Below are 16,719 nucleotides of genomic sequence, written 5' to 3'. Positions count from 1 at the left end.
AAAAATTTTGTGCAGCAGGAATGAAATTGCTAATACTGTTTACGGCTTCAAGAATAACGTTAGTGAAGAATTACATTTCTACTCAGCCCAGGGGGGACAAGGAATGGAGAGGACAAGAGAGGACTGATCAGTACAAAGCATCAGACAGAACTTAAAGAACAGAACTTCACATTGTAAGTCAAGTGAATGTAAATTATGTCAAGTGGTCCATGGTGACTGTAGTGGTTTGAGAGATGAGCGAAAATGGACCTTTGTTAAAATCCAAGTTGAATCTGATCTAGGATGATTGCATATTCTTTGATTTCCTATCAGAATTCGAGGTCGTACAAATGTTACCTCTGCCTGCCTGCTTGTCTATTTAAAAATGTTCTAAACCAGCAATGTAATAACAAGAGATCCTCAAGATGCTGATTTTGAAACAAAGCACCTCCAACTTAACAAGGCCACAGGATTTCGGATCCGGCATACCTTTTGTCCATTTAAAATTGTAATAAGATGGGGATTTCAGTCACAATTTCCCTGGAGCATTTATCTGCTTCTTTTTTTAAGTAATGTCTTCCAAAAATGAGCTTGGCTTTTGTCAGTGTAGGCATAATTTCTATTTTAAAAAAAGCATAACAAATAGGAAAGGAGTAGATGCGATGGTATTCTCTTACCGGTCCATACTGATTCATTTCTTTGTTCTGTGTTTCCTGGAGGGCTGCAACGGTGGCTGTGGCAGTAGCTGTGGCTGTAGCAGCAGCGGCTGCAACTGCGGCAGCAGCAGCGGCGGCGGCTGGTTGGGTGAAATCAGCAGGCGGCCTGGTGTGGGGTGGGATCCCCATCCCTGAAGGGTTATTGGGGCCTCCTGGGTAGCTAAGGGAGAGAAATGAAATTAAAGCTATCAGTCTTTGAGCTTGCATTTGGCCCTAAAATAAAAACTATACTAAAAGCACAGGCATAATGAAAACAAGAGGTTAGATATTTTTACAGGTTGAGTCTCCCTTTATACAAAATATAAGGATGTGACCAGTTTATTTATTTATTTATTGGATTTTGGAATATTTGTGTATACATAAGAATATATCTTGGAGATGGGACCCTTCCCTACTACCATTCCCTTCTCCTTTTGTGTCTTGTCTTTTTTTAGATTGTAAGCCTGAGGGCAGGGAAGTGTTTAACAAATTGTAAGCTGCTCTGATAGCCTTGGCTGAAGAGCGGGGTATGAATGAATGAATGAATAAATAAATAAATACATAAATACATAAATAAAACACAATGAAATTCATTTATGTTTTCTATACATCTTATAAACATAGCCTGAATGTAATTTTATACATATTTTAAATAATTTTTGCATGAAACAAAGTGTGTATACACTGAACTATTGGAAAGCAAAAGTGTCACTAACTGCCACATATGTGGACAATTTTGGATTCCGGAATTTTGCAGATTCTGGAATTCTGGATAAGGGAGACTGAACCTATATTGGTATGTAATAATGGTAGCTTTATTTGCACAGCCTTCAGAGAATACTAACAACTCTAGCACAATGAATGTACTCCCCTATAGTGTTTTCTTCACAGAAATTAGTAGTTTCCACTTTCATATTGATTTATGCCACAGTCATACTAAATATAACTTAAATTTTCCATATCTTACTGTATTTGATAAGTAAAAATACACTGATCCAATAGCTTATCAACTGAATATCAGTTGTGAATTTATTTAAATTCCTGTGTTGACACAATCAACCCTAAAGCCAGGGCAACACTGAAGCCATTACACTTTAAGCTAGGGGTAGGAAAAGTCCAGCCCATGGGCTATATGCATCACCTGAAACCTCCTGGAGATACTGTGAAATACCCAATCTCCTCTCTTTAAAAAATCTGATTGCCATGAAAAAAGGTAAAGGTTTCCCTTTGACAAGATTGTCTAGTCGTGTCCGACAGTAGGGGATGGTGCTCATCTCTGTTACTAAGTGGATGGAGCCAGTGTTGTCAAAGACGACCTCCATGATCATGTGGCCAGCATGACTGCACAGAATGTAGTTACTTTCCCACCAAAGTGGTATCCCTTTATCTACTTGCACTTTTACATGCTTTCGGAGTGCTAGGTTACCAGAAGCTGGGACTAGTGACGGGAGCTCACTCTGTCTCACAGCACTTTGGGCTTGAACTGCTGACTTGCTGATCTTGCAATCGTCAGAGTCAGTGTCTTAACCACTGATCCACCGTGTCCACATCCAAACCACCAGAAGAACATGGCACTTTGGGTCCCCTTGATCTCTGTTACTCCAGAATACTCAGAACACCAAGAAAAATGAAAAAAAAAATGTTGAAAACTGTAACTGGAAGTGATTGGAAGATATGGTCATAGAAGGAGTGATTTTGCGACCTGTTTTTGGGGCAGAATGGCCACTGCCCTCCCCCAATACCTTTATTATAGGGGCTCAGATTAATAACTTTCAGACTTCATTCTCATACACTAAGTGGTTGCATTGATAACTATCAATAACCTTCAGGTACCAGCTTAAAAAAATGTTAATCGTTACTAAGCCTGTGGTTTGTATCACAATTTCACTGTTAATTAAATCCCTTTTAGATGTTTATTAGATTTAATTGATTAACCTAAGCCATTAGCAAATCATTTTCGGCTATTTTGATTAATTTCCTTTTAAGCCTGGACAGGCTCCCAGCCTCTGCTCCTCCAAAAGCAAATATGTGGTTTTACTAGGCATGGTTCTGCTAACTTAGTGGTTTTGGTTTTTTTTTTCATAAATAGGATAAAGCCTACATGGAAGGCATGATTAACCAATTCTCCAAATACACAATCTGTACAAATGGTACAGTAGTGAACTATGCGACTCTCTCTTATCTCTCATCAATTCTTTTCACTGTTTCTATGGTTGTTGTAGTAGTGAACACTCGGGAAGCCAAGGCCATGCTTTCATGATTGTTTCCTTATTGCAAAGGGCTACTAAGAGAAGACAAAAAATGTATATCTGTCTGCTGGGAAAATTAAAAATTTCCAGTCATCTAAGTAATTTGAAGAGTAGAAGAGTTATAAGCTCTCTATGATGTCAGATTCTATAGAGCATCAGAGAGAGAAGATATGGAATAACTGGGATGCCATGAGTTCCCTCCCAGTGCTTTCACCTATGCCACCTAACTTATATTTTAGACATGCCCTCTAATTCGATAAAAATCCATCAAGCCATTTTTATGTGATGCAGTAGCAGCAAATACAGAAGTTAATAAATAATAATAATAAAATTTTTATTTTTATACCGCCCTTCCGTAGATCAGGGCGGTTCACAGCCAAATAAAAAAACACAACATATACAATCAGATTAAAAACAATTATACAATAACAGAATAAAAGAATAAAACCCCGGTTAGCCAATCCTCTTTGCCACAGAAGAGGAAGGGAGTCCCACTGGACTTTAGTCGGGGAATGCAAGCTGGAATAGAAAGGTTTTTAGGTCCTTTCTAAATTGGGCCAGGGAGGTGGTCGAGCGGAGCTCTATGGGCAGCGTATTCCAAAGGGCCGGGGCAGCGATGGAAAATGTCTTCCTCGCGGTGGAGGTCAACCTAGCCCCTGGCACCCTAAGTAATTGCTGCCCAGATGTTCTGAGGGTGCGGGACGAAATGTGAGAGGGCTACAGTCCTGCAAAAGCTACTGAAAAGCTATTTGTGTACATGGCAGACAGAAACTTAACTGGAAATATGTACACACACACACAAAAATATATATATATATGGGATTTTCCTGACTTTGCAAGACAGAACCTGTTAAAAAGTGGGTATATCTCTTATGTTCAATGAGGTCCAACACTGATATCAGTATGGAATCTCTCCAGTTTGGTCTCTTTCTCCTTCCCAAACTGAAAAAAACATTCCAACTCATTGCCTAATCCCAATGTCATGCGAACTGGCAGCAACAGCTGTTTCTTGATACATATGTACATGAGTATGGAATCCATTATACAAGCTACGGTGAAGGAAACTATGTGAGTGTGAGATGTTGTACACATGGGGGGGGGGAATCACATGATTTAACAGCACTTAAAGACCTGGAACCAAAGGGAATTCTTAAATTGAAAATGGTTTCTCTTCATTGAACATATTAAAAACAGAATTAGAGATCTGACATCATACCATCTAAACCTTGGGGAGGGGGTTTTCAAAATGTAACAAGTAATCTTCCTCCTCCAACAAACTCTTTTCAAACATAACTAGCTGAAAACATAACATATGAAGTCGAAGGATTTCATGGCCGGCATCCATAGGGTTTTTTGGGTGGGTTTTTCGGGCTATGTGGCCATGTTCTAGAAGAGTTTATTACTGACGTTTCGCCAGCATCTGTTGCTGGCATCTTCAGAAAATATAACACTTTGTAACTCGTATGAACTGTGCCCTCACTGTTAGTTCCATCAATGTTATATAATTGTATTATGAAATAAATTTTTAAAAAGAATGGATTAGACAGATTCATGGAGAAGAGCTCTATCAGTGGCTATTAGCTTTGGCAGCTAAACGAAGCCTCCAGTTACAGAATCAGTAACTGCCTTGGCTGAGAACTGTTACTGCTGCCCAGCAAGTGAGGTGAATTCATACCACTAAACTCTGGATTTTAAGGGCAAATAATAAGCAAGCAACGTTTATCATTATATCCTGTTCATTCACTCCCCATAGACACCAGACTAGCCGATATAGGGGGGAAACACTAGATTAGATGGGTTTTGAACTGTATCCCTCAGGACAGTTCTCATTTATGTGTAGTGACAGTAAGAAAGAGTGTGCCATACTCCTCAGAATGGTGTGTGCTTCAAAAATAATCTGTCACAATGCTCTGTCTTTTAAGCCACTGTTGCATAAAACATGCTCACTCAACGCATCCAGCTCAGCAACAGGATGAGAAGTGCAGCTTCTGTTCCATGTGAACCAGACTCACCTTCCCCCAAAGCCTCCGCTCCCTGGATAGTTGGGCCGTCCGTACATCCCTTGCTGCATGTATGGCTGATTGGAGCCTGCCTTGGCTGAAAATTGCTGCTGCTGCCCAGCAAACTGAGGCGAATTCATGCCAGGATTACTGGTTGTCATCCCAGAAGCCATAGGATTTCCTGCTGGATTCATAGGATTGTTAGCATTTGCCATGGGATTTCCCAAGACCTGGGGAACAGAGGGAGAGAAAGAAAGAAAAAAGTGAATTCTTTTGACATAACTGTGGCTTTAAAAAAAAATCTTTTACTTTACTATAGAAAGTGAAGAGATGGCAGAAGATATAATAATGGATGATACTTGCCAATTGTCCATCACTGAGTGAGGGTTGCTCCTTCCTCTTCCCCCAGAGAACTTATTTGGTTTGCTCAAGGTAGAGTGGCCAGAGTGAAAATCGGAGAAGGCTTCTGTACCCCTTTAATAGCTGTGTAGAAGAGGGAATTTCAGCAAGTGTTGCTTGTTACCTCATTGTGTGACAAGCAACACCTGCGGAAATTCCCTCTTCTGCACAACCACTGGAGTACAGGAGCCTTGTCCTATTTTCAACCTGGCAACCTCAAACTCAGGGTAATAATGCAATTGTTTGCTTGGTGTCACACATGACCATATTTCTACTGGGCAGTTGCTTCAGGTTATGTCATAATAGAAGCAAATGGAATTATGGAGCACAGAACAGAACTCTGGGCAAGTCTAAGGAAGCTGACAGTGTAGCCCCCATTCTATTACAAGGAGCCACAAATTTGTGCAAGGATATATGCTTTGTCTACAGGGACCCAAAAGTTCAATCCACTGGCAAATCTAATTCAAGGACCTTAAGAAAGTCTGTATGTTTATGTTTGTGCATATGTACACATTCCTGTTAAAGGAATACCAGGTAGGATGGACCTATATCTGTAAAAAGACATATTTGTATGTTCATATCTTTGTTGTTCACCATTATTATCTCAGGCTTCTTCCCAGAGATGTAAAATTTCCAGAAATTTTGAAGCCATGGTGGGAGGGACTTTTTTTCCACCACCAGCCCTAAATGGAAATTTTCAGATTGAAAAATATATATATATAATGCAACATCAGCACTTTTTACAGATTGAAAGACACTCTGTTACTTTAGGAACATGACTATATGCAATTTTATCTGGCACAAATTTATCACAATTGGTATATGTAAGCCGCCCTGAGAGCCATTAGGGCTGAAGGGCGGGGTATAAATACCTAAATAAATAAATAAATAAATATTCAAACAATTATTACAAATGGAATATACATTTATTTATTTATTTATTTATTTATTTATTTATATATATATATATATATATTTTGATTTGTAACAAATTGAATAACAATCTCCTGAACTGTATGGAACCTCTCTGGTTTTTCTACTTTATGTAGAACAAGCCAAAATAAAATAAAATAAAATAAAAAACCCAGAAGAAACCATCAACATTAGTAACAAAGAAAAATGATTTATATTCCCTCTCCACAATATCAAATAGACAAATTGGGATGGAGAGTGTGTGGAAAGGAGTAGGGACTAAGATTCAATGAAAAGGCATGAAATTTAATCAGACTCATCTTCTGAGCTCTGGGCTGTTTTTGCACTGCAGAAATAGGTCCAATTTGACATCACTTTAACTATCATGGCTCAATCAGGGACGTAGCTAGGATTTTAGGAAGGGGGGGTTGTCCAGACTAAGTGCCACCATTATAATAGGGCTTGGGTGCGGCAGCACAGTAGCACACACCATTCATTTTTCTAATTGAAGGTGGGTCTGGACCCCAAGAACCCCCCCTTGGCTACATCTCTGGCTCAATGCTAGAGAATTCTGGGAACTGTACTTTGTGGTGGCACCAGAGCTCTCTAACAGAGAAGGTTAAATGTCTCATAAAACTACAGTTCTCATAATTCCATAACACTGACCAATGGCAGTTAAAGTGGTGTCAAACTGGATTATTTCTGCAGTGCGGATGCAACTCTGGTTATCAGTATCAGCCTCTGCTTCGGCTCCGTTATTTTTGTCATCATCACAGTTATCATGGACTTCTAAAAACTGAAGGTTTACCTGGATTGAAACAAGATTCTTTAGAGTCCTACAAAAACAGCCTGGGGGAGATGCATGCAGCCCCAGGGCTGTAATTTACCCTCTCCATATAAGAATATGGGCCCTTTGATTTTTTTTTATTTTTTTTTGCATAGTAGTTTATAGAATAAGACTACGCTAAATTCAGTCTTCTGAGGTCCACTGATACGTTTTACACCTACAAAAGAAAATGATTACTCAGGATTTCTTAAGAGTTAGGACAGTGATGGTGAACCTCTGGCACGCGTGTCAGAGGTGGCACTCAGAGCCCTCTCTGTGGGCACATGTGCCATCATCCCAGCACAGAGTTTGCCAGAGTTTGTTACTAGAAAGCCAGAGGGACATGGCACTTTGCAATAAATAAGTGGGTTTTGGGTTGCAATTTGGGCACTCAGCCTCGAAAAGGTTCACCATCACTGAGTTAGGAGATCTAATTCACATTACATGGTATGGTGTATGAACTCTTATCTGAGAGCCTAACAACTGCCTTGCAAAATTAGATGAAGAAATATGTAAGTACAAACAGGTTCTAGATGGTCTGAATGAAACTTGCCAGCTGCAACACATTGATAGTCCACCTACTATGTAGTCCTTCATGGCTACACATGTACTGTTCCTTCCCTGAGCTGGCTTTAAGATCCCCAAATTCATTTTCCAGACTTTTAAAAAACTTTTTTGATAGGGTGCCAGGTAGTGTAGTGGTTCTGTCTTATCTAACCTGGAAAAAAATGTTACCAAGGAAAGGAGCAACAAAATGAAGCTTACCTGGCTCTGGGATGTATTAGTCACACCCCATACTGTAGTGACCACAGATAAGGAGCCTGGGGGTTGATTGGTGTTTTGCTGCCAAGGAACAGAATCATAAGCAAACGACCCATCACTGCAACAAGAAAGAGGATGGGGGGGAGAGACATACACATAGGAGATAAAGTCATACTTTATCATTCAAATGAGTGCTGGGACTGGGTAGGAAGAGGACTCTTCTAATTTCTGAGTGGATTCATTCCCCATCCAACACACTAGCTTGGTGAACTGCCTGACAGTGATAACATTTACAGAGTTAATAGTTTCTGTTTGGTTGCAAGGAGAGCAATTGCTTTTGCATCAGCGAAGGGAAGAAATACATTTGACAGTGAAGCACAAATGCATATGACAATGATTATGGAGGTGAATGGCAATGAAATTAGTTGAAGCATGAAGAGTTTCACTTTTGCTACCTGCAGAAGTAGCAAAAGGCAATAAATTCTTGGAAGTGGATTTCTACCAACTGAAGCAACACATGAAGCAAAGCGGATGCTTGGATACATTCGCTTTGCCAATGTCATTTATTTTTAAGCTCTTGAGCCATCATGGCTTTAGCTCTCTTGTCTCATTTCAATCAGGTCTAGACTCCAGACCTTTCTACTTGCACCAGCTCACAGCAATCCTTTAAAGGAACAGCAATTACTGGGTGAATTAAAATTAGAATTCAAAGGGCATCCTAGCATACAATGCATAAGCAGCACACCTATAACACTGTTAATCAATCAGTTTTCTCTGTGATTCAGTATTCTCTATAGTGTTCTGTATGAGTGCTGCTGTAGAATAACGGCAACAACTCAGCTATGGACCAAGAAGTCCTGGTTTGAATTTTGCCATTACAATTATTTTATTAGGTGATCTTCAGTAAGAGCCTCAGCTTCAGCCATTACCCAAGCCCATTGGCAACTAAAGGATAATAACACCAACCTGTCTTATAGGGATTGTTGTAAGTATACTGTATAATAATACCTAAAAAGCACTTTGAACATTCAAAAGCACTATATAAACTCATGACAATTATTATTACCATACCCCTAATATATTAAAATTACTTATTTTATGAGATGTTAATCAGGATCACCTGCTCCCATAAATTATAGTCAGTATCTAAGATCTAGCTGCTCCTTACATTTTGTAACCTTTTTTCATATAAGAAGTTAGGTTGAGATGGAGATAAAATATGCATATCCAAAAGATATCTCTATGGTGTGCTCAAATGTGATAGAAAACTCAACAATAGTCATAATCACCTCAAGATGATTTACAAGAACGGCCTGTGTCCAACAGGGCTCAAGGGAATTCCACCCTGAGCATGTCTAGATATGTAATGGGCATGGGTTAAATCAGCCTGAAGGGATATTAAAGAAAAAAAAGAGATCTGTGCCTATCTCTTGTATCCCTCTCTTGAATCACGCAAAAAGAGGACCAGATATTTCCTATTATTTTAGCTTACAGCCAGTGTACTCATACGTAAGTAGAGGAGAAACAGAGCTCTGCTAAGTTGTGTTGGAATCTTCCATGGAAGGATGCTGCAATTGCAGTGTGACTAGATCATGCCGACAACCATTGTGCATTATATCCATTTGTAAATTATTTATTTTTCCTGAGACTAATCAGCTATAGTGTGTTCATTTTCTCTCATGTGTAACTACTCTGTATTATCTGACAGTCACTTATACAATATGTTTTAAAATTATATTAATAGGTGTAAGCCACTAATATAGGAATGCAAAAATATAGTTTTGAGCAGGTTGATGTTTATGGATCGAATTAAATTTATCAGAGGACACATACAAATGCAATTGATACATATACATCTGAAAATCTGGTGCTGGAGCAAAATCAATATATGTTTGTTGAAACATCTAGTTTTTGTTGCTATTATTTCTAATGCAGGATAATTTGCGGGACCAATGCAGGCAGGGCACATAATGGAAATGTGCCTGTTCAACAGAGATATTATTCTAAAGCTTGGGGATGGGATAGTTGTGGTGCTTAAAAGTTTGTAGTGAAGTCTCTATTGTTCACAGCAATCATGATAACAGTTTGCCATCTAAGCTGATGTAACAATGCTTACCTGTTGAAAATGAGTGATGGACAAGGACATAAGCAACAATAAAAATGGCAAAAATAAACTGACTTTGTAACATAATCTTAAATATGAGACATTGTTAAGAGTTTTCTGTGTTAAGGCCACCCCTTACCAGTGAATATCTTGCATGACTGGAGGGGAATGGGTTGCAGTGGGAACAGAAGCAAAATTCTCCAAAGCTATTCATTTTAAAATAGGTTGAATAGATATTCAAGAACAAGAGCTTTCAAAGGGACATAGTGAAATATGCTTCAATGTATGATCTACTAACCTAGATCACCACATGTGGCTTTCATGTGATGAATTGATATCTACAATAATGTGAGGTGGCCTCCACCAATTGGCACCGTCACTATTTTCTTTGTTTTTGTTTAGGGAGTTTTCCAAAAAGAGACATTCAAACAGATAAAGAGATATAGTTAAAAAGGCTCCCAAATGAGGATTATGGTGGTCTCAAAAAGCTGAAGACAACCATCTGAATGCCTTTTTGGATATATAATTAGGTCTAGCTATAATGTAGCTGCTGCAAATACAGAAGTTTGAAAATACTACTCTAAGGCCCCATACAGACAGGCCAAAATAAAGCTGCTTCGGGTCACTTTGGAGATATGCTGTCTAAATGATTCATGCATCCTAAGAGGCAAGAAGCCACACTAATGCCACGCTCTAGTCCTAAAGACTGGAGCGCAGCTTCTGGCCTCTTAAGATGGATGTGTCATTTAAACAGCATACTTCCAAAGTGACCCGAAGCAGCTTTATTTGGGTCTGTCTGTATGGGCCCTTAGCTGTTTATTCTTAGCAGTCCCTTGCACCCAGACTGAGCTATGTCTAGGGAAGACTATATTCTTTGGCTCTAAATCCACAGTATGCAACACAGAAATAGGTTTTATTGTGAATGGCTAGACGTGATACCTTGAGTAAATGGGCTGAGAATCAGGATGCCAGTTTTAAAGAACACTGTGATGCTGTGAAAGCACGGAAGAACATTTCTTCCATTAACAGAACAGAAAGCATGTAAAAATCAAAACAATGAAACTAGAAGATCAGGAACAAAACATTTGCTTGGATGCAGCTGAGACATTACTTTCCCTCTTTCATGGGAATCACACACAACAGTTAGTTTCCAACTCCTAGCTCCCGCTTCTCTACTGATGATGCAAAGATGCAGGAATGCTTTCTCTTTAGCAACTCCCCCCCGGCTAGATTCAGGTCCATGTTTCTGTCTCATGTCTAGAATGTTGTTGGGAAGTAGTGGGGTGATGGAAATTGCTGGGCAGGAGAAGTGGGGAGATGCAAACAAACATTCCTACTTCCATAGTCTCATAGCACTAGTGGTCAGGGAAATGGTGGGTAACCTTTAGAAGTATAACCTGACTGCACAATGTGTAGTTCCTGTCTGAATCATTTAGTGGCCTTGTATTATATTCACAGCACATTCTAGTATCTACAGGGACAAGCACAGTGTGATGCACTGCCAGATTCTGCAGTACCTCTTTAAAATGCCCACATTAACTGTGTTCCCCTTCCTTAATTTCTTCATCTCATTCTTAGCCAACATGTAATATTCCCAAGGGTAATTTGCTGAAGTCTCACATTAGCAAGCTAAAATGTGGGCAGGCACATCACTTTCGCAAAACTTGTTACGCCAGGATTTGTGAACATAGGAGCCTTAGGTTCAAATCCCCAATCAGTCCCATCTTGTGGTGTGAGTAGGGGGAGAAATTTCATCCTGCTATTTTGGGCTCTAGTGCCCTCCTGCTTGGACCACTGTCCACCCTGGTTATTTCTGGATTCAGTGGATAGTCTAGGATGATTTCTCCCTCCCTCAGGGTCAATGCTCCATCTCTAAGCAATAAATAATCTCATCACAGTTACTATGTGAGAATTAATGAAGTACTATAGAATAAGTTCCACTCCATCTTGAGTGATAGGGCAGGCTGTAGGTTAATTACATAATAATAATAATAATAATAATAATAATTTGTTTTATTTATATACTGCTATTCCAAAGATCATAGCGGTGAACAGCAAGTAAGCTAATTAGCAAGTAAGCTAATTATGACCTAACTATGACACCCCATGTGACATGACCTTAAGGCATTCCTACCCAGTTTTTTGTACAAATACTATAATTGTCCCATAGTAACTTTGGCAGGTTTCCACTTTGCTATTTCCCTTAATATTAGAAGCAGCTTTCTTCTCTGACATTGTCTTCTGCATCCCTTATTTGTAATGCAGGCAAAAGAGTGAAGGCAATGTCTTCTGGATTTCTTCAGCATTTCAGGGAGCCCAATCATCAGGCAAAATGAATCAGGCTACCCCAGGTGACTCTTTCAGAGACCTGTAAGGGCAGCAAACTATCTCTTCATTTTTTCTTATGTTTACCCCCCTATTTCAACACAGAGGGGCTTGATGGGACTGTCTGCAACAGGTGTCAAAATAACTTGACAACCTTGGCTACTAAGAACATTGACCTGGGGGTGGGAAGGCATTTGGGCCTCAAACAACAAAATGTATCGGGCTACCACTGTATCATTGAAACATTAAAAAGCTATTTATCAAAAGCCGCAAATGCAGCTTATAGTTATTAGAGAAGAGAGCACTGCAGAATATTACTAATGTTCAAAAGGCAGTGAAAAAACCTGGCAACTACTGGCTACAGGTAAATTATCTGTTGATATCAGCTATCCCTCTCTGAGGCTGATCCACAGAGCACAAGGGAGTCTTTTACAGCCTATTTCAGAGCCTGGCTCTTTAGCGCAAGCTGTAGAGACTCACGCTTTCAGTTCTGGAGGTCCCCGTTTCAATCTCTGGGGTCTGTCAAGATGGCAGCCGTCACATATGCACCTATGAATCAGAAGGGAAAGTGTAGGTCCAGAATAAAAATTGAAAGCCCTAACAATGTACATTGATTACCCTGTTCTGCATTTACTTATCTGGTCCTCACATTGATGCCATCTAGATCTTGAGGCTATATTTCACATAAAACTCTTCCAGGCAATAGACAGACATACACACATTCATACACATACACACCTTAGCTTTCCTGACTTACAGCCTACTTCACCTGACTTCTGTTACAATTCAATTTTATTTTAAATGGCAATACTCTTTAATAGAAGTCTGTTATTACAACCCAACAAATAAAGTATTCACATTACCTAAACACAAAGCTAAATACGTGCTAACATTCTGTTCTATCATAACTGACAAACCAGAAACTGGTATGATGAGAGATGTTACAATATGGGAGGTATGGGGATGCCACTGAAAATACCATTTTCACGTTGGGTTCTCTGCTGTAACACACAGGATCTCTTATCCTATGTCATGACATCATGCGCATCTCCTTACCCTTGCCATAAGCCATCATGTCTCACTAGAGGAATCCTGAAAGATGACCGAGAATGCCCTTTGCCAGAACACACATAGAAGCAGGCTGGGCCTGAACCCTTGGGGTTCACATACACAGAGACTGCAAGAAGTGAAGTGTGCCACTTCAAAGTTGGAAGGGAAGCAACCCTTCCAAACTAAGAGATCACCACCATCAAAGGACACAGGATAGTTCAGGGATCATATGAAAGAGTGACCACTTGTAAAGAAAGACTTTTCACAAATGTAAGACTTCTCATGAGAAAGGCTACAAGTGGAATTTCTGCTTGAGTGTCTGTAACGAACTGCAACTGAGCCCTGGCTGGAGCTCTGTGACTTTAGGGATGTAAACCTAATCTCACATAGGGAAAGGTGTTAGAATCATGTTTATGTAGTTGCTGTAGCTCCCTTTTGCTCCTGCCAGTTTTCTTGCTTGACATCTTTACGTAGAAGTAAAATTGATGTCTCGGGGGACTGCATTGAAACAGTGGGTGGAGAGTCCAAAATAATATGGGGAAGTGACATGAGCAATTTATCAGTTAGCTTCTTTCAGGCATGACAAACCTTTCCCATCTACATACAAGAATTCTTGTTCCATGCAAAATCTTCTCAACAGCAAACAAGAGCTCACTTCAATCTAAATTCTTCCAATGCTTTATATAGATTCTTATTTCTAAACTCTAATCATGTGCTTGGAGAAGAAGCTCTGGTGTTAGAGAGAAGACCTCTGCAATCCACATTAGCTCATGAGGCCAGTTTTCTTCTCCTACTTTACTGAGTCAGCTCATGTTTAACTTGGAAATGCCTCTGGATTTCCCTTTCCTGAAATATTTGTTTGGACTCTAATGACCTACACCCCTAGACTGCCTAAACTTTTAATCTAGTTTTGTCTTGCCTGGAATCTAGAAAAACTGAAATCTAGTTTTGTCTTGCCTGCAACAGAACCATAGTCACTAACAATATGAATTAACAATGTAGAAAAATGAATGGTGTGTGCTGCTGCGCTGCTGCACCCAAGCCCCATTATAATGGTGGCACTTAGTCTGGACCCCCCCCCCCATCCTAAAATCCTGGCTACGTCCCTGATGACACTATGATGCAAGGTCACTGTCCTTACCTATTATGCCTGGAGTGGGAATTTTGAAGCCTATGGGTTGTACTGTGTGTCACCCATTTGGAGGTTTGATGTGTCCTTTTGGACTCCCACCAGCCCTGCAAACTCCTTCCTCCCAAAAAACCCAGTCAGATTTTTTTTTTTTTGGCAGAAAGCACAACATATATACTTAAAATCCTCTTTTAAGGCTGCAGAATGGTGTTGGGGGGATCCCCATCCTGATACACCCCATCCCCATGGCTTGAAAATCAACTGGAAATGATACTTCCATTTGCCTCAATAATGCCTCAAGTATTTCCATTTGCCTGAAATACTGTTTGTGATGATGCATTGCAGATCTCTAGAGGTGCCCAAAAATGGGGTGGTATAGTTCTCTGAAGCATGCCCACCACTGGTTTATAAGAATAATAGGAAAGACGTTGAATCAGGGATGCTGTTTTTGGTGGCATTCCTATCTTCCTACATAGGCTTGCCGCAAAACAGGTAAAAGCTTTGAGAGAAATACTGGATGTGATGTTTTAATCTGCAGACTATGTGAATGGATGCATGAGGAATTTTAAATTTGGAAGGACCCCTCTCTTTTAAAACCATTATTAATCTCTCAGTGCTGTCACAATGCAGGGCATTAAATGGTTATCATCTCTGACATGGAAATAAATAATGCTCGTAATAAAAATCACTGAAAAGTGCAACAGTCAATCCACAGTTCTGTGAAAAATCAAGTCATAGTGTCTGAGATTCGCTTGCTTGTGCAAATGCTGGAGTCCAAAGAACTTTTAAAGGCCTAATTCCTAATCTGTACTGGGTTTCCAGGAGAGCTGAGCCTCTCTCAGGAGCAAAAGAGAGAGGATATTCATGACTTGGACTTGGAGGATGTGTGTGTCAGACTAGTTTAGGAATATGAGCATGTAAATTTGATTTTTACCACAGATTCATCTTGCCTCATATGGTTTACACTTGATGTCAACCACACTCTGAAGTTTCAAACAGAGGCTGACCTGTTAACATGAGGGGTGGAGATGTTAAGAATTCAATCTTGATACTTTCTGCATGCAAAAGTCACTGAGCAATAGTCCATCGCCTTAACTGAGAGATGGATAGGGGGAAATCAGTATGGGAGGTTAGGGTAGAGAGAAAGAACTGAGGTAAACAGAGGCAAGGGATTGAACCAAGTTAAATGCTAGAGTGTAAAAGCTGTAAAAGAATGTCCAAGCCAAAGGGATACCACATGGCCCAAGGGATTATGAAATACCTCTCTTCATTATGAAACATAAGACATAGGAATCAATGAGGTGTGACAGTCCAATTGCTAGTACCAATTAGAGTGGACCCACTGGATCAATGGGATTTACACACATTACCTAGTATTCAGTAATTGATTCAATGAGTTTAATCTAGTTGGGACTAGTAATTGGATAAAGCTGCCTCGGCACAGCAGAAATAATCCAGTAACTGCCACAGCTTGATGCTGTGGAATCCTGGAATTTGTTGTGGCACCAGAGCTCTCTGAGAAAGAAGGCTAAATATCTCACAAAACTACCAATCTCAGAATTCCACAGCATTGAGCCAGGGCAGTTAAAGTTGTGTCAAACAGGATTATTTCTGCAGTGCGGATACAGCCTAAGACTTACACATACCCAGTGTCCAGTTAACACTGAAAAGGGTCAGCATGATATAATGCTTAGTGTTGGATTTTTAATCTGAGAAAACCATGTTAAAAATCATGATGCAGTATGACGCTTCCTGTATGATCTTCAGCCTGTCACCATCTCTCTGCCTAACTTAATTCACAGTGGTATTTGTGGGACTAAGGGGATAGAAATTATAAATGCAGCTCTGACCTCTTTGGAGGAAAGATAGGATAAATAGGTAACAATAAGATCTGTTGATGGTCTACTTTGCTACCTTTTGTTCTCAAAGCAACAACATCTGGACCTGCTAAGCCTGAATTCTATTGCTATAAAAAGTAATGATGGGGGGGGGGGGGAGAGACTTTGTGAAGCTATAAGCGTGAAGACCATTTTAATAAACATTGGCAGGTTACAGACCGCCTGTTTGGGGCGGGCTGCACCCGCCCCTTTCCCCGGTGTATCGGGGCCTCAGTGGCCAGGACGGCAGCCGCTGAGGCCCTGATCTGCCGCTTTTCAGGCTGCGGGGAAGCGGCAAAAGGCCGCTTCCCCGCAGCCTGGAAAGGGGTGTCCTTGGGGCTTCAAGCCCCAAGGACACCCCGCGGCGGCGGGGAGGAGGAGAAAGGGGCCGCTTGGTCCCTTTCTCCTTTGG

General features: G+C 40.3%; 1 protein-coding gene across 8 annotated transcripts in view; it reads right to left on the bottom strand.

Annotated features, from left to right (window-relative positions):
- ZMIZ1 (zinc finger MIZ-type containing 1) overlaps positions 1-16,719 on the bottom strand; it is a 371,096-nt gene that overhangs the window by 47,684 nt on the left and 306,693 nt on the right. For 6 of the 8 annotated variants that reach the window (XM_042457113.1, XM_042457112.1, XM_042457114.1 and 3 more), the window contains 4 exons: positions 12,732-12,800; positions 7,826-7,940; positions 4,936-5,153; positions 657-855 (listed from right to left, as the gene is read on the bottom strand). In XM_042457113.1, coding sequence (XP_042313047.1) covers positions 657-855; positions 4,936-5,153; positions 7,826-7,940; positions 12,732-12,800 — 601 coding nt within the window. The remainder of the gene's footprint in view (positions 1-656; positions 856-4,935; positions 5,154-7,825; positions 7,941-12,731; positions 12,801-16,719) is intronic. The other 2 variants (XM_042457115.1, XM_042457116.1) reach the window with 1 other exon arrangement.

This window comes from Sceloporus undulatus, chromosome 3 (genome assembly GCF_019175285.1).
Source record: "Sceloporus undulatus isolate JIND9_A2432 ecotype Alabama chromosome 3, SceUnd_v1.1, whole genome shotgun sequence".
Lineage (NCBI taxonomy): Eukaryota > Metazoa > Chordata > Lepidosauria > Squamata > Phrynosomatidae > Sceloporus > Sceloporus undulatus.
Note: the sequence above shows the minus strand (reverse complement) of the source record. Positions and strands in the feature narration are given on the sequence as shown.